The 23,434-nt window shown below is 43.3% G+C and overlaps 6 protein-coding genes across 6 annotated transcripts; 5 read left to right on the forward strand and 1 right to left on the reverse strand.

The window, feature by feature from the left end:
• Positions 1 to 2,764, forward strand: LACBIDRAFT_329228 (uncharacterized protein; the record flags this gene model as incomplete). Its single annotated transcript, XM_001883263.1, has 9 exons — positions 1 to 234; positions 288 to 347; positions 410 to 603; positions 650 to 834; positions 1,079 to 1,081; positions 1,134 to 1,300; positions 1,460 to 1,587; positions 1,693 to 2,245; positions 2,363 to 2,764. 9 exons carry the CDS (start codon positions 1 to 3, stop codon positions 2,762 to 2,764), a joined length of 1,926 nt encoding a protein of 641 aa, XP_001883298.1.
• A 2,230-nt stretch (positions 2,765 to 4,994) lies between these two features.
• Positions 4,995 to 5,777, forward strand: LACBIDRAFT_329229 (uncharacterized protein; the record flags this gene model as incomplete). The annotated part of the gene is made up of 5 exons (XM_001883264.1): positions 4,995 to 5,022; positions 5,119 to 5,185; positions 5,227 to 5,418; positions 5,471 to 5,526; positions 5,617 to 5,777. The coding sequence occupies 5 exons, from the start codon at positions 4,995 to 4,997 to the stop codon at positions 5,775 to 5,777; spliced, it is 504 nt and encodes a 167-aa protein (XP_001883299.1).
• A 1,475-nt stretch (positions 5,778 to 7,252) lies between these two features.
• On the forward strand, positions 7,253 to 7,969 carry LACBIDRAFT_329230 (uncharacterized protein; the record flags this gene model as incomplete). The annotated part of the gene is made up of 1 exon (XM_001883265.1): positions 7,253 to 7,969. One exon carries the CDS (start codon positions 7,253 to 7,255, stop codon positions 7,967 to 7,969), a length of 717 nt encoding a protein of 238 aa, XP_001883300.1.
• Positions 7,970 to 8,259: 290 nt separating this feature from the next.
• Positions 8,260 to 8,467, forward strand: LACBIDRAFT_302277 (uncharacterized protein; the record flags this gene model as incomplete). The annotated part of the gene is made up of 2 exons (XM_001883266.1): positions 8,260 to 8,320; positions 8,373 to 8,467. 2 exons carry the CDS (start codon positions 8,260 to 8,262, stop codon positions 8,465 to 8,467), a joined length of 156 nt encoding a protein of 51 aa, XP_001883301.1.
• A 648-nt stretch (positions 8,468 to 9,115) lies between these two features.
• Positions 9,116 to 10,659, forward strand: LACBIDRAFT_302278 (uncharacterized protein; the record flags this gene model as incomplete). Its single annotated transcript, XM_001883267.1, has 2 exons — positions 9,116 to 10,282; positions 10,336 to 10,659. The coding sequence occupies 2 exons, from the start codon at positions 9,116 to 9,118 to the stop codon at positions 10,657 to 10,659; spliced, it is 1,491 nt and encodes a 496-aa protein (XP_001883302.1).
• A 10,988-nt stretch (positions 10,660 to 21,647) lies between these two features.
• On the reverse strand, positions 21,648 to 23,434 carry LACBIDRAFT_329233 (uncharacterized protein; the record flags this gene model as incomplete). The annotated part of the gene is made up of 5 exons (XM_001883352.1): positions 21,648 to 22,250; positions 22,312 to 22,443; positions 22,489 to 22,773; positions 22,826 to 23,194; positions 23,261 to 23,434. The coding sequence occupies 5 exons, from the start codon at positions 23,432 to 23,434 to the stop codon at positions 21,648 to 21,650; spliced, it is 1,563 nt and encodes a 520-aa protein (XP_001883387.1).

The following is a 23,434-nucleotide window of genomic DNA, read 5'->3' on the forward strand; positions in this document are numbered from 1 at the left end:
ATGAGCATGTGTTCTGAATCCCCTAAACCATCTGACAGTCAAACCAAGCACCATGGGTCAGGGAGGTGTTGGACAAAGGAAGAAAGCGAGTTGTTGGAGAAACATCGGGATGAGTACAGAGAGGCCGGTGACTCAGCTTGTGCCAACTTATTGTCTGATGTTTTGCAAAAAATGCTGGACATACTCCCCAATGGAAAGATGTTCAACAAGGAGGAGAGAACAGCTGTTAATAAGGTAACTAATTTTCATGGTCCTAGATATGAATGTCCTTCTGAATGATTTTTAAGACATCAAGGCTTGGTTTGGGCGGCACAGTCACAAAAGAAGCCAAAAAATGCCAAAGTTGGGTCAGCAGTGGCATGCCTGACATGTGTTCTGGCATGAGAATAAGGAAGCCATTGATACCAAGGCTACCAAGCTCTGCATAGAAGCCAACCAAGCCGGTGAGACCCAGCCTAAAGGGGGAGAAAGGACTCATTTTGATTTTCAGGAGCAGGTGGTCACTGCTATGATGGAGAAACTTACAAAGAAAGAGGTAAAAAGGTTGGAGAGGACGGCCAAGGAGTTCAACAAGAAGGGGGTGGACCCCAAACTCAAGTCAAAGTGAGTCATTTGATTGTCAATCTTGGTTTCTCTGAATCTCTTGTAGGTTGGCCATGAAGAACTGCACTGCTTGGATGCATGCCTTTTCCAAGGAGATTTATGACACAATGGGTGTCCAGGTCTTTATATTTGGCTGTTACCTGAAACCTGATGGTACTTTGGACGTCTCAACCTACGACTTCAATCAAGAACTGGGCAATGGAAAGGACTACATCAATAGCCAAGGCCAGAGTTTCCAAGAAGATGGAATAATGGTAGCTTCTGGGAGAGCACATAATGAGGACCACTATGGGTCTGATGAGTTGACTTTGGCTGAGGAAGGACACTGAGGCGGCCAGGCGGCCATGACTCTGGAGATGAATAACTATGGAGAGCCCATTCTGCCCGATCCCTCAAAGCCACCAGTTAAAACTTCCCATGATGTTCGAATTTGGCAACTAAATCTTCTTCGTTCTTTTGTGAACCAGCATTATAGTAAGTACGTCCAAATGAGATCCCTTTATTATTATCGAACTTTTCTATCTATTTAGATATTGCAGCTGGGCAGCAAAAGGGATCAGCTCTGTGGACAGCTATTGGAGCAAAGTTATCCAACTTTGTGGATGAGGAACACATACCTGAGGCTTGGAGAGCAGTAACCTCAGAGGGGGATAACCTTTACAAGTTTCTCAATCCCTCCAAATTTCTGATGGAGATGGTCAGTCAAGCTCTACAATTTTGGTATGAACATCAAGAAAAAGGCAAAGTCGCCTTTCAATTTAAAGCCTTTTTGGAGGGCAAAGCGGTTCGGGAAGCACCTCGCTGGCAGAAAATCACAGTTCTAGTTTCAAAATGACTAGTTCATGGTGTTGGGAAGGGAAAGAAGCTCAGCAAAAGCAAGGGTCAAAGGAAAGGCTGGGCAACAACCGAGTTGTTGTCAGATGAGGAAGCTACAGTTGGGAAGGGAAGGAAGCCTGGCAGAAGCAAGGGAAAGACTGAGTCCAGGTCAGATGAGGAAGCTTGGCCGACTTGAAAGAAAATAGCATCCAAGAGTGGTTGGGAGGACTCCCATACTGAGTCTGGGTCAGATGGGGAACCTCAGTCTACAAGAACGAAAGGGAAGAAACCCCAAGATCAATGGGACTCTGATGTGGAGGAGGAGGAAGCTTGGCCAGGCATGGCAAAAGGAAGGCCAATCTGCAGGGACTCTCAGCCGACCAAGAAGAAGGCAGCTGACTTGGATGTGAAGGGCAAGCCCAGGTCAGTCAAGGAAGCTTGGCCGAAACACAAAGATCAATGGGACTCAGACTCGGATGTTGAGAAGCAGGAAGTTCGGCTGACCAACAAGAAACCAGTCAACTTGCATGTAAAGACCACAACAAAAGGGGAAGATCAAGATCAATGGGACTCCAATGTGGGAGAGGAGCAAGCTTGGCCCAACAGGACAAAAGCAGTGAAGTTCAAAGGGTCAGAAGAAGCAGCTCAGAAAGATCAATGGGACTCTGACTCAGATGTTGAGAAGCAGGAAGTTTGGCCGATCAAGAAGAAAGCAGCCACAAAGAACAACTTCAATGTCAAGGGGACAGGAACCGAGCCTGGTTCAGATGAAGAAGCTCGGCCAACGAAGAAGGCAGCCAACTTTGAAGGAACCAAGCCCGGGTCAGTTGAGGAAGCTTAGCCAAAACCCAAAGAACAATGGGACTTGGACTCAGATGTTGAGAAACAGGAAGTTTGGCTGACAAAGAAGAAAGTAGCCACCAAGAACGACTTTGATGTAAAGGGGACAGTAACCGAGCCTGGGTTAGATGATGAAGCTCGGCCAACAAAGAAGGCTATTGATATCCTGAAACCTAAAGCAAAGCCAGGACCCAGTGAAAGCTTTTGGGAAATGGACTTGGCAGAGCCATTGGGTGGACGTGGGATGAAAAGAAAATACAGTGATGATGAAGAGGATGCCCTCCCCAACAAGACTTCTCGGTTGGAGGCTGGTTACAAACTTGGCCCCAAAAACAGCCGACCTGGCAAAATCAAGAAGGCTGCTGGCTCCCCTGTCATGCAAGATGTTTCCATTGACAAACCATCTACCGAGGTCGATCCACATGCTGGTCGTGGCCCATCAACTAACATTGATTTAGTCAAGTTGGCCATGGCTAACCCTGTCAAGGCAAAACCTAAACCTTGACCCATCAAAGGCAAGGTTTCCACCAAGCTTGGTATTGTGACCTGAGATCAGTCAAAGAGAATTGCTGAAGAGAGTGTTCGAACCACCCAATCCAAGAAACATTAGTTTATATCTTTTTTACCTTCAATTAGAATAATGTCAATCCATTTTGTATTGGAGTTTAAGCCCAAGTTTGTAATTGCAAAAGGTACATAAAACTACTTATTCACCCCTGTCCCAGGCCTTCGTCTTGCTCGTTACAAAAGGTTTTAGTGAAAGTAAGGTGCACTTCAGTCACCCACCTTGAACAAGCTATTAGCCTTGAAACATATAGGTATATATCCAGGCTAATAGGTTCCTTGGCCGTTTATTTTTTTGCCTCTGGAGGAAAATATATTATTGCATTGGGCAAAAATGTTTGACCTTCAATATTGTGACCAGAAATATTTGGGTTGATATATTGCATTGAAAAATATCCTAGCCATCTGAAAGTGGTCAGAAATGTTTGAAGCATGTTAGAGTGGTAGGAAATATTTGAAGTGTTTCAGACTGGTCAGAAATGTTTTAGCTATGTCACACTGCTGAAAAATCTTTTGGTCATGTCACACTGCTAAGAAATGTTTGAGTAGTGTTCGCAGGTCCAGTCTACAGGACAGAAAATATACATAGGACTGAACTGGACTGAACCACGGTCCGGTCTTTTTCCAGTTGCAGTTGCCCACATTTGTGGTCAGTCCAGTTGCCAGTTGCCATGTTTTTGTAAATATATAAAAGCCAAAAAAGACCGGTTTAGACCCGTTGCAACCGGTCTTTCGTCTCATCACATATTGTACCTTACTCGTGCACATTTTACTTAATTTTCGGTTCCTGAATCATCAAAAACGGTCAAGAATTGGTTGAGATATGGCCAAAAACATTTTTATATGCAATTTGAATGTATGTTCTCTCCGTTTTCACCATATCTCAGTCAAATCTTGACTGAATCGTTTCAAATCTTGGCCAGCTTACGGAAAATTAAATTATCTATCTGCGCATGCTATATACATGAGGTAACATTTAATATATCTGGCACAATAAATTTTTCAACAAAAGACCGGTCGCAACTGGTCTGGACCGGTTTTTTTTTGCGTTGTGGACTGATTAGGACTGGTCCAAAGCGGTCCAGTTGCGGTCCCTCAATATTTGGATTGGTCTAGACTGGTTGCGGTTGCCAGTTGCGTCATTTTGAGGTAAAAAACTAGACTTAACTGGACCTGCGAACACTATGTTTGAGCCATGTCACACTGCTGAAAAATCTTTTGACCATGTCACAGAGTATCTGGGGTCCTAGTTTCAAAAAAAAAACTTCAAAAATTTCTGACCATTCAAACTTTTATCTTCTGAATTCAACTTTTATACAAAATTTATCATAAAGATAATTTTGGTCCTAAACTTGCCCTTTAACTTTTATATTGTATTTTTATTATAGAAACAGCAGATTATATATTGCATACAACTGTATCTATTGGTATTCAGCTATTTGTTATATAGTTATAGCCTCTAAATTCTGCTTCATCAGATAATAAAGGTTTTTACTGACTGCTCTTATATTGAGTTTATATTGGTAATTGCCTATAATAGACTAGCCCTACTTACTGAATCATTACTGTTGTCTATTATTCATGCAAATTACCAGAGGTAAATATTGGCTGATGCACAAGCCATATTGTGGTACACTACTGAACATAAGTGTCCCTAGGGTAGTGGAACAGCTGTTGGAATGTCTAACGGACAATGCAACCAAAGTTGTTGTGACCCTAGGAGTAGGTTGTTCCATCCAATCAATCAATAGCTAGGAGCCATGGAATGTGACAGTTCATAGTACCCATGCTCCGATCTTTATGGACAGTCCCATTGGAGAGTGCTATGATCATGCAAGTCGTGAAGGCTCCTCACATGTATTGCCTAGTGTTCAAGTTAGAGCTGTTAGTAGGGCTTGAGGATTGTCAGAGTCTGATGTTTCATGTAAATGTATATGTGATGTATTTGTGTTTGTTGACTATAATGATCTATTGAATTTCTTTTTTGAACACCATCATGACTGCCAGTACTTTACTGTGCCCCACCTATTTCTGCAGAAATGGCTAGAATCCTACAGAATTCTGATCTCTCTATTAGAAATACTACAAGAAGTCCTATTTTTTCTCATTTTTACCATATTTTATAAATGATTTTCATTTAAAATAGTAATATTCTCATTTGAAAATGAAAAATGGACTCCGAAATCACTATGACCACCAGTAATTACCATCTCCATTTTCCCCAATGTTACTCTCATTTTATTGTGATTTTCTGGCTATATTTGCACAAATTACCCTATTTGGAAATATGCACAGGTCATGTCCACGGCTGGTATCCCGTGGCTGTGAGGGATACTGACACTGGATACTCGGAATTACATAAGTTATGCACATGATGCTTTGGCATCACTGAACGTCTCTCAGAATCTCTCTGACTTCTCAGTACCACTGTGCTGTGCGCCGCAATGACAATCAGCTTCATAAAATCTGCAGCATGGACAACGCCACCCCTTGGATGGATGTGGATTATCCAGAAACCTCCACACCAGGAGTACCCCATGCTGGTTCATTTACAGTGCCTACTACCACTGACAATGCCTTTGTGCCTCGCAATCAGTAAGTGTTCTCATCATTTCAAGTTTATTAATAAACTGAACTGGTTATCTAGTCTTGGTTCCCCAAATCCATTCCCTTTTCTCATGGATGTTGACACCTCGGACCGACGTAAGCACGCCGGTGGTCAAATTTGATCATTTCTCACACACAGTTTAGCATATCCACCTGACATTGAAGATTACCACTTGTTTACACCAGGGCCTGAAGCCTCTGTGGCTCAACAGCCAAAACGTGGACATCCAAAGAAGATCACAGTAAAATTGTCAGCCTCAGATGTTCAAAATCACCATCGTCTTGGCCGTCCTCCAGGCTCTGGGCCTAAGCAACAAGCCAAGGCGGAACTTCTTGCAAGTGGCTGAAATGTAAGCCCTCCGACAAAGCGCCCTGTAGGACGGCCATGCAAGAGTAAAGATATGGGAGGGCGGGTGACGGTAAAGCTGATACAGGGGAAAATCATAAGTTACTTATCCCACCCTTCAACACTTCTTTTCAATCGACTAATATGCTCTAGGGACTGTCATGGATACACCCGGTTATTAACTGTACCTGATCCACGGATTTTCCCACCCACGGATCAGATAAGGCACAGTATGGATATATCCGTGGGTAAACAGCCTGGATGGCCAAGCATGTAGCTAAATGAGTGTATCTCGTTCATTTCTTGTCCGTTCTTTATGAAAAAAATTGTGTTAGAAAGCGAAAATTCAGAATAATTCATATTAAAACAAAAGTCATTCATATACTATCTAAATTGAGTATATAAAAACTAAAGTTATTCATATACTGTGGTATTTCGACCAACTGTTTGGCCAATGTGACGCGTGACGGCCCCGAACAGATGGGAGGAGTGTTCAAAATCAAGATGACTGTGTGACATAGTAATAAAAGTGTTCAGCCACCAAAGTGTTCATTGAGTGGTTGACATGGCGGCTGGCAGCAACCTTCTTGCCTCCTCCACAACCTCTCATCCAGTGCAATTCTCATCCAGGATTGTGGCCCAAAAAGTTCTAGATTCCTTTAATTTGATGTCTACTTCCTGTTTGGATACCTATAGAAGCGGATTTGGATGGTATATAGTTCTGTAATAGGTGTGAACGCCGCACAGTGGAGAAAAATGAGTTTTTGACAGGACCTTCCTTTTTAGGGTAAAATGTCACCCTATTTGACCCCCCAAGTGACCTGTGACAAGCGCCGTATCTGTTCAGTTCATTGTCTGATGTGACGAGTGACTGAACAGTTGGTCGAAATACCACAGATCATCATCTGAGGTCTTTCCCCTCATATAATGCTGCTGTAACTGAGCCTTGATCACAGAGAGTGTTGGGGGGGTGTATTAGCATGCCTTGGCCATCTTGAGAGTATTTATTTTCAGTTGCAGAGAGATGCCTTTGAGAACAATGATTGATATTCATGTAGGGTAGCAACAGAAACAATCAAAGAAATGGGAGGTTATATGATGGATGAGGTCTTATCAGTGCCCCCCTAATTCCTGCAGGAATCCGGTCATTCCTGTGGATTCCGGTGGATTCCGGAGGAATGAAATTTGGCAGGGAGGCCTGCCATTTTCATCATTCCGGTGCCTTACCATTCCAGCGGAATTTGGGCATTCCGGAATTGACACCGGAATGATCCGCGGAATGCACAGGAATGGAATGCAACAGAATCCGGTCCTTTGTTTGTTTATTTTACTTGTGTTACCAAACAAAGGCAACGTTACCAAACAAATGCAACACCATTCCTTTCCACCACCACCATCCATCCTCTTCCCCACCCCCACGACAGTCACAATAAACCGACGACACCACGCCACCCACGACAACAACAACAACCCCACATGACCCCACAACGGCGACAACCACCAAGCGACAAATGGCGACAACCACCGCCAGTGACGTGGCAACCAAACGGACAACAACAACAACACCACTGCTATGCACGAGCACCCACCACCATCCACGAGTGCCCACCACGACGACCACGTGAACGCCGCAACGCCACGTCACAAATCAAACAAGCCCCCCATGGCACGATGGCAACGACGCCCACGACAACAACGACGTCCACGGCTACGACAACGACCACGCGACAACGACCACGCGACAACGACAACGTGACAACGACCACGCCACGACGACAATGCGACGACGTCCATGCAACGACGTCCATGACTACGACGACGGCACGCGACAACGTCCACGCAACGACGACAACGCGACAACAACCACACGACAACGACAACGCAACAACGACCATGCGACGACACAGGATGACAACGTCGATGGACGACGAGGCCCAGCACTACCCCCTTCCCCTTTATTATCACACCCCCACACCACTCCCTGTCCCTTCCCTTCCTTCCTTCCTTCCTCCCTCCCTCCCTCCCTCCCTCCCTTCCTTCCTTCCTTCCTCCCTCCCTCCCTCCCTCCCTTCCTTCCTTCCTCCCTTCCTCCCTCCTTCCCTTTCTTCCTCCCTCCCTTCCTTCCCTCCTCCCTCCCTTCCTTCCTTCCTCTCCCCCTCCCCCCTTCTCTTCCTGCCACTTCATTTAACTTAGAAAATAGTAAATTAGATGTACATTTGAGTTTCAATATATAAAATTTTAAATATATAAATGTTATAAGAAAGTATTCATGCCCTTTAAGTCAGTGTGAATAAGTGCATATTAGTGTAAATGTATCTAGCAAAAAGGAAAGGTGTTGTATGGGTCATATTCTGGTCCCATTCCTGTGGATTCTGGTGCCATTCCTCTGGATTCCTGTGGATTCCTGTGGATTCCGGTGCCATTCCTGTGGATTCCTGCAGGAATGGGTGGGGCACTGTAAAGTACTGTGATGGATGGGCACAATGCATCACATTCCTGACTGCAACTTTCATGAATGGGTTCTGATTTTCTGCTCAGCCCCAGGTAAGCAGCATTATTCACATTTATTTTCCTTTACTTTTAACAATTGTTGCAGCTACATCTGTGGATGCAGAGTGGGCATTCTCCACTGGTCGCCATCAGGTCAATTTCACCCAGCACAATATCAACTCTCAAACATTCAGCGCATAAATGGCTCTTGGATCCTGGATTAAATCCCCCCTCTACCCAGGCTTCAATAAAGTTACACAAATGTTTGAAAAAAGATGGACAATGATTTCTTTTCCTCTTAAATAGCTTTTTGTAACACTTTATGTCACCAAAATTGTTCTTTCAATACCTCTGGGTTCATCAAGATAAGTTGGAATGTTGTCCTTGACAAACTGTTTTTTTATTGGGGCATATTGTGATTGTTTTGGCCAATAAAATTGAATTCATTAACAGGATTTCAAATATTTCTGGTGAAGAGCTTGGGTGACAGCTGGGAACAAAGGCCAGGTTACAATTTGGACCCCTTCACATGCAGCAGGGGCCAGAAAGTTGCTGTGATGGCATTCTGTCATGGAGACAAGAGGTGGGAGGGAGTTGGGGGCACAGATGACACTCTTATCTATTCCGGGCATGTATGCTCAAAATATTTCAAGAAGGTCTAAAAATATCTATTTTACCCACGGATACCTGCGGATAGTCCAGGTAGTTACCCGAATCCATCAATTGAGTCCAAATATGGGTGGATTTCAGGTTTACCCGGGGTTTAGCTATCCGTGACAGTCCCTAATATGCTCGCAGTCAGTAGGGAACGCTCAACCCAGGCCCTCTTCAGCTCTGCTGCCCAGCCATATGAATGTGGCTTCAATATTTCAATTTTCAGCCCAGGACACATGCCGCGCTTCATCAGTCCCCAGCAGCCCATCTGCGACTGCACCTACATCATTCCCAGACCCGCTGCCACCATCATCACACGAAACAGAGCTGTCTGCCAACATGTCGTTCATCTCGCACAATATCATTCCACCTGAAGATCTGCAATGCCCAGTTGAGCTCGACGACGAAGATGATGGAAATCTGGAAATCTCAGGAGATGGGCTAGGTGATGAGGATGAATTCAGCATAGAAGGTGATGAGGCGGATGATGAGAGAGACCCAGGAGAGGAGGATGCAGGAATGCAGGACATGACAGGGCTACATCCACGACGTCCCATGCCACTGTGGTTGCGCGATGCCTTCAAGTTGAAGGTCACCAAGTCTGCGCAGCGAAACAAGAAGGGGCTGCCGCCACTCTATGCAAACCATCAGACCTTCTGGTTTCCCCAGCCATCGACATTTTTTATCCTTCAATGGAAGGTTGTCTCACCGCAAAATCTCTACAACCCCAAGTTCACGTTGTGGGATCCTGAGTCCCTCTGTCCCAATGGTATTCCTTGCCCAAATTGTTGTACTTGGCTTTGCCGACTCTGTCATATATCTCACCCTCGCCGCTGTGTCAGTATCAATGAAACATTTATTATTATTGGATACCGATACCGTTGTCCGAAGTGCCTTCACCCTGTATCTGGTAAAAATACTGTTACATTTAGGAACTGGGACACACGAATCCTGGCTGTGTTGCCATCAGAGCTTGCAACCAAGTTTCCCGCTCGCCTCAGCCATCGAAGTGGCATCTCCACCACTCTTGCTGGGTGGATGTGGTCCTGCTTTCAGAATGGCATGGGAGCAAAGCAATTTTCCGATGCTCTGTGTGTCCAACATCTACTAAAATATGATGAGCTGCATCTTCAGTACCTGGATCTCCTTGCTCGCTGTACATTAGATGGGTGGAGTGGTCAAAAATATGAGGCTTTTCCTCTGTTTGAGAACAGAGGCCCACAAGGGCTCCATGGCTTTGTCCCTGGAGCTATATGGATTCAAGACATGTATGACTGCTATATTGAGGAACATAAATCCAAGTTCAACCAACATACCGCCATGCTCAGTGCTGAAATATGTGCACTTGATCATAGTCACAAGGTATCCACTTGTTTTCCTCAATTAATGCCGCATTCACTTATCCTTTTGTGTAGATTACAAAACACATCACAAAAGTTAATGGAGAAGAGGTCTTTACAGCATTGCTGACGGTCACAAATCAACTGGGCAAGATCAGATCCTGCAACTTGGTTGCAACAAAATCACATGCACAGTTCGAAGAGGCACTGAAGGGAATTCTACACTCACTCAAGTTATACAGCCATATTTTGCTGTACTTGTTTTTCACTGATAACATGGCCGATAAACAATTCCTCGAGCACTGCTTTCTGTCCCTTTTGGAATCTGTGGTTCCGGTTGAGAAGTACCAGAATCTAGAACCTCTGGTTGTGCCAGATAACGTCCTGATTTTCATCTAGAAATCTGAATCAGCTATCAAATGACGCTATGTGTACTATCATTGATGACTTACCTCCCAACGACTCAAGCACCAAAATTGTTGTCGGATTTGACTCAGAGTGGAATGTTGAAGTCTCTGGACACGGAAATGTAATTCAACGACGGAAGACAGCCATTCTGACTGGTGGCTACCACTTTTATCTATAACCTAGACTTAAGCCTAGAGAGTCATTTCTATAACTTAGACTTAAGCCTAGAGGCCATATCTATAATGCTTAGGACTTTTTGAAAGGCATTTCAAATGTAGGCCTGGGTATTTCATAGTGAATTTTCCATAGATACCCAGCGCATTTTCTGCGAAATTTCAAATGCAGCCCTGGATATTTCATTGTGATTTTTCAATAGATACCCTGGGCATTTCATTGTGATTTTTCAAATGTATCCCTGAGTATTTCATTGTGATTTTTCAAATGTATCCCTGGATATTTCATTGCAAAATTTCAATGGATACCTGGCGCATTTCATTGCGATTTTTCAATAGATACCCGGGGTATTTCATTGCGATTTTTCAAATGTATTCCTGGGTATTTCATTGTGATTTTTCAAATGTATCCCTGGATATTTCATTGCAATTTTTCAAATGTATCCCACATGTCAGGGTCCATGCAATGGGCTTCCCTGGAGGGTGGTCACATGACCAATTAACAAAAATGGTCAAAAACGAAAGTTGTAGCCCTACACTGTAGCTTCCCGAATCTGTTTGAATTATGTTCTGAAGTGTTCCCGTTGTGGAGATATGAGGTAATGGAATTTCAAAAGCGTCGCATTTGTTTTTTTTTTTTGTGTTTTTCTCCCTGAAAACAAAACCAGATAACATGATTTCAGTATATTCAGAAAGCTAAAAGAAAGGGCTACAATTATTGTATCATGGGAAAAATGACCAAAAAAGGAAGGTGCATCCCATACTATAAGAATCAGATATAGACTACCAAGTTTACTGATAGACTACAAAAAAGTCGGACTTAGACTACACAGTTTACTGATACACTATAAAAGACTACAAAAGTCGAACTTAGACTACAAAAGCATGGACTTAGACTACATAGTTAGGGTTAGAGTCAAAAGGTTATCTTGACTACAAAGTTTGTAGTGTGCGCTTTTTCATTAAAAAAGTTTGTAGTGTCCGCTTTTTGAGACTACAAAAGTTGTAGTGTTGCGCTTTTTCACTAAAAAAGTTTGTAGTGTCCACTTTTTGAGACTACAAAAGTTTGTAGTGTGAGACCTTGACTTAGACTACATAGTTAGGGTTAGAGTCAAAAGGTTATCTTGACTACAAAGTTTGTAGTGTGCGCTTTTTCATTAAAAAAGTTTGTAGTGTCCTCTTTTTGAGACTACAAAAGTTTGTAGTGTTGCGCTTTTTCATTAGAAAAGTTTGTAGTGTGCACTTTTTTATTAGAAGAGTTTGTAGTGTCTACTTTTTCATTTAAAAAAGTTTGTAGTTGACATGTAGTTTATGGTGTCCTTGGCCCTATCTATGTTATGGGGATGAGGTTGAAGGATTGCCATCATATTGCCAGTACTGCAGCATTAGTATTTGACATCATGCACAAGTTGTCTTTCACATTAGGAAAGGCCATTCTATGTCTTTCATATTGATACCTACTGTCCTATCTCAAGACATAATTGTAAGCTCATTGACATGACATGACCAGTTTTTGACATCATGACCAAGTTTGCCTTTTACGCTGTCTGCTTTCATATTGATAACTACTGGCCTGTCCCAAACATAGTCAACTTTGATACAGGTCTTTGAGGGCTGTAGGATGATGGGCTGATTCATCCTTTGAGGTGTCTTGAAGACAGGTCATGTTGTAAGTTGACCATGTATTGAGTAGATATCAACATGAATAGCTAGTGTTTGGAAGTCCGGTCTCGTGACTGGAAAAAGACCGTAACCAGACCGGACCAAGACCGCAAAAGACCGGACCTGCGGTTACGGTCTTTTATTTTTGAAATGTGAAGACCGCAAAAAAACCGGTTAATGTGAACCGGTCTTGACCGGTTTGGACCGGTCTTTTGTAGCCTCTTAAATACCCTTTAAAACGCACCCAAGAACATACGATTTGGTAAAAAAACGAGAGAGATATGAATTAAAATGTAAATTACTTTTGGGAATAATAGATGTACCAGACTTATTTTATAGAAGCACCAATTCCTAACGGAATTTAACGTTCTTGGGCTCGTTTTGAAGCTATTAGAGATGTTAATACATTTACCGATTCATAATTTTAAAATATTGGCCTAAAGACCGGTCATAAACTGGTTAAAACCGATGCAGACCGAAACTGGTCTATAGACCGCAAAAAACCGCGGTCTGCGGTCTTTTTGCGGTCCGGTCTGGTCTTTTGACTTCTGGGGAAAAGGCAGACCGGTTACAGTTACGGTTAACGCCCCTGGGCATCAAAAAACCGGACCGAACTGGACTTTCAAACACTATGAATAGCCTTCTCTAGCTTGAAAGCCAACTTGGGCATGATGTGAGGAACTGATGATGTGGCAATAGCAATATGTAAAGTCATGTCAATCCTTCAGCCATATCCCCATATGAGCTTACAATTATGTCTTGAGATAGGACAGTATGTATCAATATGAAAGACATAGAATGGCCTTTCCTAATGTGAAAGACAACTTGTGCATGATGTCAAATACTAATGCTGCAGTACTGGCAATATGATGGCAATCCTTCAACCTCATCCCCATAACATAGATAGGGCCAAGGACACCATAAACTACATGTCAACTACAAACTTTTTTAAATGAAAAAGTAGACACTACAAACTCTTCTAATAAAAAAGTGCACACTACAAACTTTTCTAATGAAAAAGCGCAACACTACAACTTTTGTAGTCTCAAAAAGCGGACACTACAAACTTTTTTAATGAAAAAGCGCACACTACAAACTTTGTAGTCAAGATAACCTTTTGACTCTAACCCTAACTATGTAGTCTAAGTCCATGCTTTTGTAGTCTAAGTTCGACTTTTGTAGTCTTTTATAGTGTATCAGTAAACTGTGTAGTCTAAGTCCGACTTTTTTGTAGTCTATCAGTAAACTTGGTAGTCTATATCTGATTCTTATAGTATGGGATGCACCTTCCTTTTTTGGTCATTTTTCCCACGATACAATAATTGTAGCCCTTTCTTTTAGCTTTCTGAATATACTGAAATCATGTTATCTGGTTTTGTTTTTAGGGAGAAAAACACAAAAAAAAAAAAAAAAAAAACGCGACACTTTTGAAATTCCTTTACCTCATATCTCCACAACGGGAACACTTCAGAACATAATTCAAGCAGATTCGGGAAGCTACAGTGTAGGGCTACAACTTTCGTTTTTTGACCATTTTTGTTAATTGGTCATGTGACCACCCTCCAGGGAAGCCCATTGCATGGACCCTGACATGTGGGATACATTTGAAAAATTGCAATGAAATATCCAGGGATACATTTGAAAAATCACAATGAAATACCCAGGAATACATTTGAAAAATCGCAATGAAATGTGCCAGGTATCCATTTGAAAAATCACAATGAAATGCCCAGGGTATCATTTGAAAGATTGCAATGAAATACCCAGGAATCTATTGAAAAATTGCAATGAAATACCCAGGGATACATTTGAAAAATCACAATGAAATGCCCAGGGTATCTATTGAAACATCGCAATGAAATGCCCAGGGTATCTATTGAAAAATCGCAATGAAATGCGCCAGGTATCCATTGAAATTTTGCAATGAAATATCCAGGGATACATTTGAAAAATCACAATGAAATACCCAGGGATACGTTTGAAAAATCACAATGAAATGCCCAGGGTATCTATTGAAAAATCACAATGAAATATCCAGGGCTGCATTTGAAATTTCGCAGAAAATGTGCTGGGTATCTATGGAAAATTCACTATGAAATACCCAGGCCTACATTTGAAATGCCTTTCAAAAAATCATAAGAATTATAGATATGGCCTCTAGGCTTAAGTCTAAGTTATAGAAATGACCCTCTAGGCTTGGGTCTAGGTTATAGAAATAAAGTGGTAGCCACTAGTGCCATTCTTCAAATTGCATACAAGGAACAGATATATATTCTCCAGGTTAGCTCCAAGGATCATTCAATACTTATCACTCCCCCACCTATTCCTACTGGACTCCAGGACTCCAGTAGGATTCCTACTGGATTTTAACAAAATTTCCAAAAAGGCATTTTCACATATTTCTCCATTCCCCCTCCTACTGGACTCCTACTGGACTCCAACTAGACCCAGACAAATACCAGAAAGTGAATGCAATGCTTCAGATATTGGATTCCTACTGGACTCCTACTGAATTCCTACTGGAGTATCATAGAATTTACTATTACAGAGTTCCCATAGCTAAGTTCAGATCATGTGACTAATAACCAAGGTCATGTGACTAGATTTTGAGAGTCTACTTAATCTGTAGGACTATCTTACCTCATGTGTCATCTTCAAAATCAGATTTAACCTCTTCTTCCTCTTCCATATATGGTCTTTTCATCTGCTTTTCCATCATATACTGGCTGTGGTAAAACAACATTGAATGCAAGAACCAATCAGAGTTTCCCTGTGTCATCCTCTTTAGAATGGACTCAAAACCACCCAACCAGGCATTCAACTGTTCACAGGCCTGTTGTAATATTTATTAATTCTTATATTACACCACATGTCAATCTAAACTTACCTGTGTGTTAAATGTTCACTTGTAGTATGATCGACCATGTTTGTCTTTTTCAACAACAACCACATTTGGAGCTGAGCCATTCAATGGTGCAGGATTACACCATTTGCAACAAATATAATCACCAACACGGTGATTAATATAGTGGTAACTATCAACAATGAAGTTTGAACTGTGTTGTATGTTTCCAGATTCTGTCCCAGCTTCCATTGCTTATTGCTGTTCGTAGTAGTAGACAAGCCTTATCAATACAGATGTAATCTTGACGTGATTCAGCAGTCAGATAAACTGACTCCAGGAAGTTCAGAATATTTGTGGGAGATTCAGACTTAGGAAATTTAGCCCAGGCAATAACAACACCACAAGGTGCAGTAATTGTCTCAACACAATAGAAACGTGAAGGACTAAAGTAATGAGATCGTTCAATATCAGGTGCAGGTTCATCATGGCATTGAGTATTTGGCTCTCTACCAGATTGCCAAGGCATTCTCTCACCAGGCCTTCTTAAAATTTGTCTAACACCAGATAAGGTATTTGAACTTTGATTATAGGCATTTTTTGACCACTGTGTATTTTCCCATGTGTTGATATGTGGCTGCTAGATTTCCCATGGCATGGATTGTCTTTGCATGTTCTACTCCAAGAATTCTGTTCCTTGCATCCAGAACTCGCATCTCCAGCTTCTCTGCCTGTGTGTATTTTCCCATGTATCAATATGTTGATGCTAGACTAGACATGGCATAGATTGTGTCTGGGTGTTCCACCCCAAGAATTCTGTTCCTTGCATCCAGAACTTGCATCTCCAGCTGTTCTGCCTCTGTGTACTTTCCCAAGTATTGATATATTGATGCTAGATTTGCCATAGCTCTAATTGTGTCTGGGTGTTCCACTCCAAGAATTCTGTTTGTTGCATCCAGAACTTGGATATCCAGCTTCTCTGCCTCTGTGTATTTTCCCAGGAGTTGATATGTGACTGCTAGATTTGTCATAGCACAGATTGTCTCAGCATGTTCTACTCCAAGAATATTGTTTGTTGCATCCAGAACTTGGATCTTTAGCTTCTCTGCCTCATTGTACTTTCCCAGTTCATGATATGTTGCTGCTAGATTCGCAATGGCTCTGATTGTATCTGGGTGTTCCACTCCAAGAACTTTTTTTCTTGTATCTAGAACTTGAATCCCTAGGGTTTCTGCTTCCTTTAAATATCCTTGTTCCCACAACAGCACCATAAAAATTTCAGAAGCATCATCCAGGTAACTGGTCATACTCTGATCACTTTCTGATTTGGAATATGCCATGTTTGCTCTCACATGTGTTACCAAGACTCTTTTGAATCCATATGGCTGAGTTCCATGCCATCTCAGAGAGCAAAACAATATAATATAGGCTCTTTTGCAACATTTTTTCTTCTCATCAAAGGTCAGTCTGTCTCTGCCCCAAGCATGGACCAGTGGATGCATTGCATACACACCATCAGATGGGCCTTTCTTAATCAAGGAGAAGGACAGCAATACCCTAATAGCTTCCCCAAAATGCAAATTATCCCAAGTGCCCATCTTATTCAGAGGCAGTAGTCTCCGATCTAATATAGAACTGGCAAGTGGTAAGTCAGGGTTAGAGATGGTTTGATCCTCCTGAAGAGCAGCATAAGAAAATATTTCCTCAGTGATTCCTTCATGATGGAAGAATGGAAATAATTCCAGAAGGAGCATTGCACTATTGGCTGCATTTGCCTTATGACCATTATCAGATTCAGCTCTTTGTTGAATTTCTTTGTATGATAGCTCCCAAGTTTCATAGACAGTTCTGTTATACTTAGATGCCCCAGTAAATTCAGAATGGGACATTAACATTTTTTTATGCTCAAAATATTTTGCAAGGTAGTCTCCAATAGTGGTGGCTCCAGAAGCAATGTAAGCACCAGCTTGATCAATAGCAAGAGGAAGGCAGAAGAGCTCCTTCACAATTTTAGAAGTTTCAGCTTGCAACTTCATTGAAGATGGATTCAAGTAACTGGCTTTTAGGAGCAATGCAATGGCATCATTCTCTTCCATCTCAGTTACTTCAAGAGAATTCTCAAATGAAGTCAGATTCCTCATAGTAGAGTTGTGACTAGTTATCAGAATGTTTCCCCCTCTTCCAGGTGGAAGATAAGCCTCCAGCTCAGCAGGTGATAGAACATCAGCATTGTCAAAGACCATTACATAGTTCTCTTTCAGCAAGCCAATCCAGTGAAGAGCAGATTCAGGTGAGCCATCCAGTCCACTAGACTGAGCTGCAGGAAGATTACAGATACCCTTGAGTCCCTGTGTGATAGTGGAAACAGAGGAAGCATCAATCCAGAAAACAGGAGAGAAACTGAAGGCAATTTAAATTTTAGAAATGAAGGTTGCACCTGCCTCTTTCATGATACTCACCAGTCAGACATTTCCTCAACAAACTTCAAGCAAATCTGAGTCTTTCCGATACCCCCCATTCCATACAACAGAAAGAACTTTCTCTTCCGAGCTGAGTCATTGGCATTGGAAAAATGCCTCTTAAGTTTGGCGATGACTTCTGTGTGGCCTGTGAACCGATTGCTTGGGTTTGGCATAAGGGGAATGACCCCATCGGACGTTGTCCTGTTGCCATAATTGTGGTGAATGTTGATCTGCAAGAGATCCAACGCCATCAGCCTCTTGCCTCTTTAGTAAAGATTACACTCACAGTCTCAGCTTCATTGAAAGTGCTGTTGTTAGCTACAAAGTGGTGAGCACCCGCAAAGCTCATGTTGAGATGCCGAAGGTGGAGAGGTTCAGGATGAGGGAAGGAAGGAAAGAAGCGCGCCTGAGGCCAGACCCCCAATTCAGGGTGTACCAACAACGACACCCAACACACTCAGGCACATGACGATGTGTCACTGATATCCCATCAAATTGGCCATTATTGACACTCCGACGTATCTGCCGAGTAGGTGCCGTTAGGGTTAGGGATGTTATATAAGATAATATGTCCTTCGCGCAGTAGCGCGCTCTTAGGTCTCCCCGCGCAATAGCGCGCTCTCGGTTAGGTTAGGAGGTTAGGGTTAATGGTTAGGGTTTGGGATATTTTGTCTCCCCGCGCGGTAGCGTGTTCTCGGTTAAGTTAGGAGGTTAGGGTTATGGTTAGGGTTCTTAGGAGGTTAGGTTGCCGGTTAGGGTTTCAAACTCCGCTGAATTCCCCATTCGGGGAGTGTGTTGCTGTTGGTATATCCTCCCCCCAATTGTACCACGAGGCGAATGCGGCGTGTTTTGGTCTATTTTTGTAGCTTGAGCGCGTGGCTGGGCTTTTCCAACTGTGCTCCAGTCTTCTCCTCGTCTTCGTCTTTCTTGCTCCTGGTTTCCAGGAATGACTAATGACTGCTCACCCTTTTTGGTCGACTTCCTTCAGGCTGGCACTGTATGGCACCTACAGAGTCCACGATGTACTCATGTCGCGAAGCTTGTCAGATCACCAATTAATTCATTCATCAACCTATGTAGATCAGAAACAACTCGCGTCTAGGTACGGCTGGCAATCTATCCATGTCAGAACACAAATACGTCGCGACTCGAAAAATAGAGGAAGGAGACCCCAAAAAGAAAGGATGTAACGTCGCCACTCTCGACATGAAGAATGGCTGCAAACGTTGAAGTCAATCACCAACGCAAGGACTTGACACTCGAAATCGAGTGTGCAAATCTCGACAAGATGATTCGAGTGGATGCAGGGCTTGTTTATGAACCCCAAAGAAACGCGAAAGGTAAAAAAAGTGGAGGTTAAGTGAAGCCCGAGTCGCCGTCGCCGTCCGGGGATTGGGCGGATTTCAAATTCTTGATTAGATCGGTGTGTGTGGTAGAACGGTTGCTTGTGGTTTGCTGATTAGTTGGGGGAATGCCCGGAATGAATGAACGTTAATGTTTACTTGACGTTGACTTGACCCTTCGAACGTTGACCATGAGCCTGGGGAGTAAAACGCCAGTGGGTTTAGAGTGACCGACGCGTCTGTTTCATTTTGGACGGGTTGACTGAATTCGTCTCAACTTGTATGCGCGTCGTAGAAATGGGGAGAGACTTACTAGAGTGCTTTTGAATGTCCATGTTGGGGTCGGACCTTCCATCCATCCAGAATGCACAGAACACAAACGGAAGTGGATTGTCGAGACGCCGTGGTCCATGGTCACTCATTTCACTGTCCAAGGCACACTTGTCGCGACGTGGTGGAGCGTTTCTTCCATTTGTCTCCTAGTGAGCTTTACGGCATGGGAGAGGTGCATGCGCGGCGGCGGTCATTCAACCCTGTGTCCAAGATGCCGAGACGTCAATAATTCAATGACTGCGTGAGGGCCCTCCTTACTTACTTTCTCAGTTGATTCGACTCTCAAATTCGAATCGAAACGATTTTGAGCTCGGATGATAGAATGCCAGTGGGTAGGATAGATAGTAAGTGGGTTTATAACTAGAGTGTCAGGTCTGTTTCGTTTTGGATGATACTAGGAATGTCGCCACCCCAGAATCCTCCATTCATTTCGACGTGTCGCGCGCTTGTGTGCTAGTGGACTTGGAGATATCTGTTATTCAACCCTGTGTCAAGTCGCATGCCGAGATGCGTGAGTGGTACCATGACTTACTTAGAGTTAATGAGACGACAGACACGCGACGTTTCGCGCACTAGTTGACTTTACGACATGGCCATGGGAGGTATGACTGCGCAGCGGTCATTCAAACCCTGTGTGTGGCAAGACGCCGAGACGTCCTGCACGTCGCATGAGGGTGGGGTACTTAATTCCTTTGTCTTGACTCTCAACTAACGTGCCATTTTCCTGTTACCCTGACTTGATGAGACTCCAAACACGCTATGCTTATAAGGCTGCTTGATCACTCACTGGGTGACTTCCCGTAACACAAATTCGCTAGATTTAAATAAATCGACGAGATCTAGGTCTTTTGCCGGGATGCCGAGTCTTGTAAGGGTTCGACTTTGATGGAGGCCCTGGTTGGCACCCAGTTATAAACCTTAATCTATTCAGAGGGTACAGACCCCTCAAATAGATTTCAAACGCTGGAATCAACCCTGCCATCATGATACCTTTCCTTCCTGGGTACGTTTTCTTCCCACCTAGCTTAGTCAGCTCTACCTCATCCCTCTCTACTCTCCTACGGCTGAGGGCAGTCTGCTCTCTCATTATAATTTGAAGCCATTACAGAGTTTATTAGTAGTGCTAACGTCCTCTGGTTCCAAAATTTCCTCTCCGAAGCTGTTTTTCCTTCCACAAACAATCTTCTCAGCACATAACTCACAGAACCACAGCATGTTCAGCTCAAGTTGACATTTTCTTGGCTTCATTTATTATGTGTCCTACTTTCTGGCTGATATGATTGAGCATCAACTATAATACACCCATCCATGGGCCTGTGTGTCCTCAAAACAGCTCAGATGAGAGGGAAGTAAGTTTATTCATGTCAGGTCAATAAATCTAATCAGTTGGCGTTACGGTTTATTTGCTTGATTAAATCGCAAGCGAGGGTACTCATTTCAAACTCCGATAAGGGTCAGATTTACTTGTTTATGTAGATTTATGTTACGGGAAGTGTCGGAGTTTTCTAATATTGGTTACAGCCGGTTACTACCGGTTCCAACCGATCCAATCACCCGTGGCTGTTCGGACCGGTTACAGCCGAAGAGTGGTTGATTGAGACTGTGTTCAAACCACCGTTTCAACCAAGTCCTAACCAAATTTCAATAACGTGTACTGCGCTCACAACCGTATTGTAATTGTGGAACGATGAGAAATTTGTAGTCTAATTTTTTGAAGTCTACTATATATTTTGTAGTCCGTAATTCTATTCGACTTTGTAGTACGCTACTGTAGTATTCTATTCGACTTTGTAGTGATCTATTCTATCTACTGTATTGTATTGTATTGTACTCGTTCTATGTATTGTATTGTATTGTATTGTATTATACTTTGTAGTGTTATTCTATTTATTATATGTAGGGTATTGCATCAGCCAGGATTCGAACTCTTGAGCTTATGGTCTTACTTACCTTTGGTCAGTGACCGATAGTTACCACTTTACCAGCGGGGCGTATATTTACATTAGATGTCGGGTTAATATAAGGAGCAATTGGTTCTCGACAGTAAATAGAGCAACTTGCACCCTAAAGTACACTGAGGCGCTTCGCACCTTTACATGTACATGATGAATAGTGACAGTGAAGAAACGAAATTGAAGGCATCCATAACTACAGACAGCAGTAACTAAGTTTTGCGCGTGCGTGGTTTGCGAGGCTTGCGAGTACCTGGTACAGCCTCAACAACCTCCGCCGCTGTGTCCTGAACAGGTCCCTTCTCCCTTGCCTTCCCTTTCTTTGACTTCTCTACAACCCTGGCTTCTGGTGTGACCAACGTAGATGGAGCCGCATGATGTGTTGTTGAAAGCGGCTGTTCCTGTGCGACATCAGACACCCGATTGCCACGGCTGTGCTCCTGCGATGGTCCAGCGCTGATGACTCTTTGTTCAACGTTAGGACTGGCAGGAAGGGAAGTGGCGAGAGCATCTTGTTTGATACTACCATGAGTAGCAAGTTCAGGAGGGGCGAGGGAGAGTGTGTCGAATTGATTGGTTGCATCCTCAATGCCACTGCTTTCGTCCCTGTCTCCCAGATCATTTGCGATCGTATTCACTGTAGCCGAACCGAAAATGATCTGGTTGTAGAGATCGAATAGCGCTTTCCCGTATGGGGTGTCGAGTTTCTGAATAATAAACATCTTATACGAGCTGAAATCTTTGCTGTAGTCGATACCAGTGACAGCTCCCTTCCCAGCGGAAAGCTCGGGATCAGGAGAGAAGATGAAACGAACCTTGTGGAAAAGAAGAAAACAATTAGAAAGTTATACACTTGGCAAGGAGTTTAAAATGTACCAGAATGGCGATGCTGGCAATAGAACCAGGCGTCACACCAAGAAGCCCCCATAAGGCGGCACGTGTTTTTGGCTTTGCATATTTGCCGACCTTTGTGATTGATGCAGCACCATTTAACAAACCTTTCAGAGCCTGATAGCGAGTGAGCGATGCAGCATGCAAATATGTAAAACTTACCAAAACAAGCTGAGGGTTCATGAAAACTTTAGTTCGATCATCGATACGGCGTCCGTCTGATTCTCGGGCAGCATATAAGATGGGAGCAAACTTGGGATACTTATTTCGTGTCATGTCCCAACGCAGAAGCTCCTGGAAGTTGTTGTTGCTCGCCTGCTTGGCAGCGTGGCTGGCACCAATTTGATTTGCCACATCAGGAATTTCAGCGCCAAATATCTTCGGAATGATCTTGTCGCGAAGCTCTTTGAGAAAGGTTGAGCGAACTTTACGATGTTTATTGCAAAACTACAAAGGTTGTAAGAATTGTTACATGAAGTAATAGACTTGTAAAACTCACCAAGACCCCGAATTGACTGTGCTCTCTCATCAAACCATGAAAGCGTTCAGGAACCGTCTCATACATTTCTGATAAAACGCCGGCTTCCTCAGCCGCCTTTGTAACATATCTCTGGGGGCTGTTGACAAGACTCTGTTGGGGACGAGAACTGTTGATAATGACCGTATTGTAGTCGTTAGGAAGGAACATCTCGCAGGTGAGGCTGAACATTCGACCGATCGACGCGATCTCCTCTTCATGCTTCACGATAATTGGAGGATACCCACTGGTGCCTTGACTACGTCGCGAGCGCTTCGGCTGGTTGACCTTGATCGTCGCCAACTCTTCACGAAGTTGACGGACTTCCTTGTCGTGCTTGCCACACAATAACTGTGCTTTTTTTAAAGCCTAAACTTTACAGTGAACGTAGAACTTCAATACAAAGGGGAAATGAACCTCGTCATACTCTTCTCTTGTAGGATTTGAGCTGACAGCCAGAACATGTGCCGCTCCACCAAGAGAAAGGAGATCATTCTCGGGGCCAGAATCATCCGAACTCGATGATCCGCTGGATGGAGAGTCGAACTCTTCGCCACTGGACTGAGGAGGTTGGACTTGGCGGCGAGGCAT

Source organism: Laccaria bicolor, genomic scaffold (genome assembly GCF_000143565.1).
Source record: "Laccaria bicolor S238N-H82 LACBIscaffold_20 genomic scaffold, whole genome shotgun sequence".
NCBI classification, from domain to species: Eukaryota; Fungi; Basidiomycota; class Agaricomycetes; order Agaricales; family Hydnangiaceae; genus Laccaria; species Laccaria bicolor.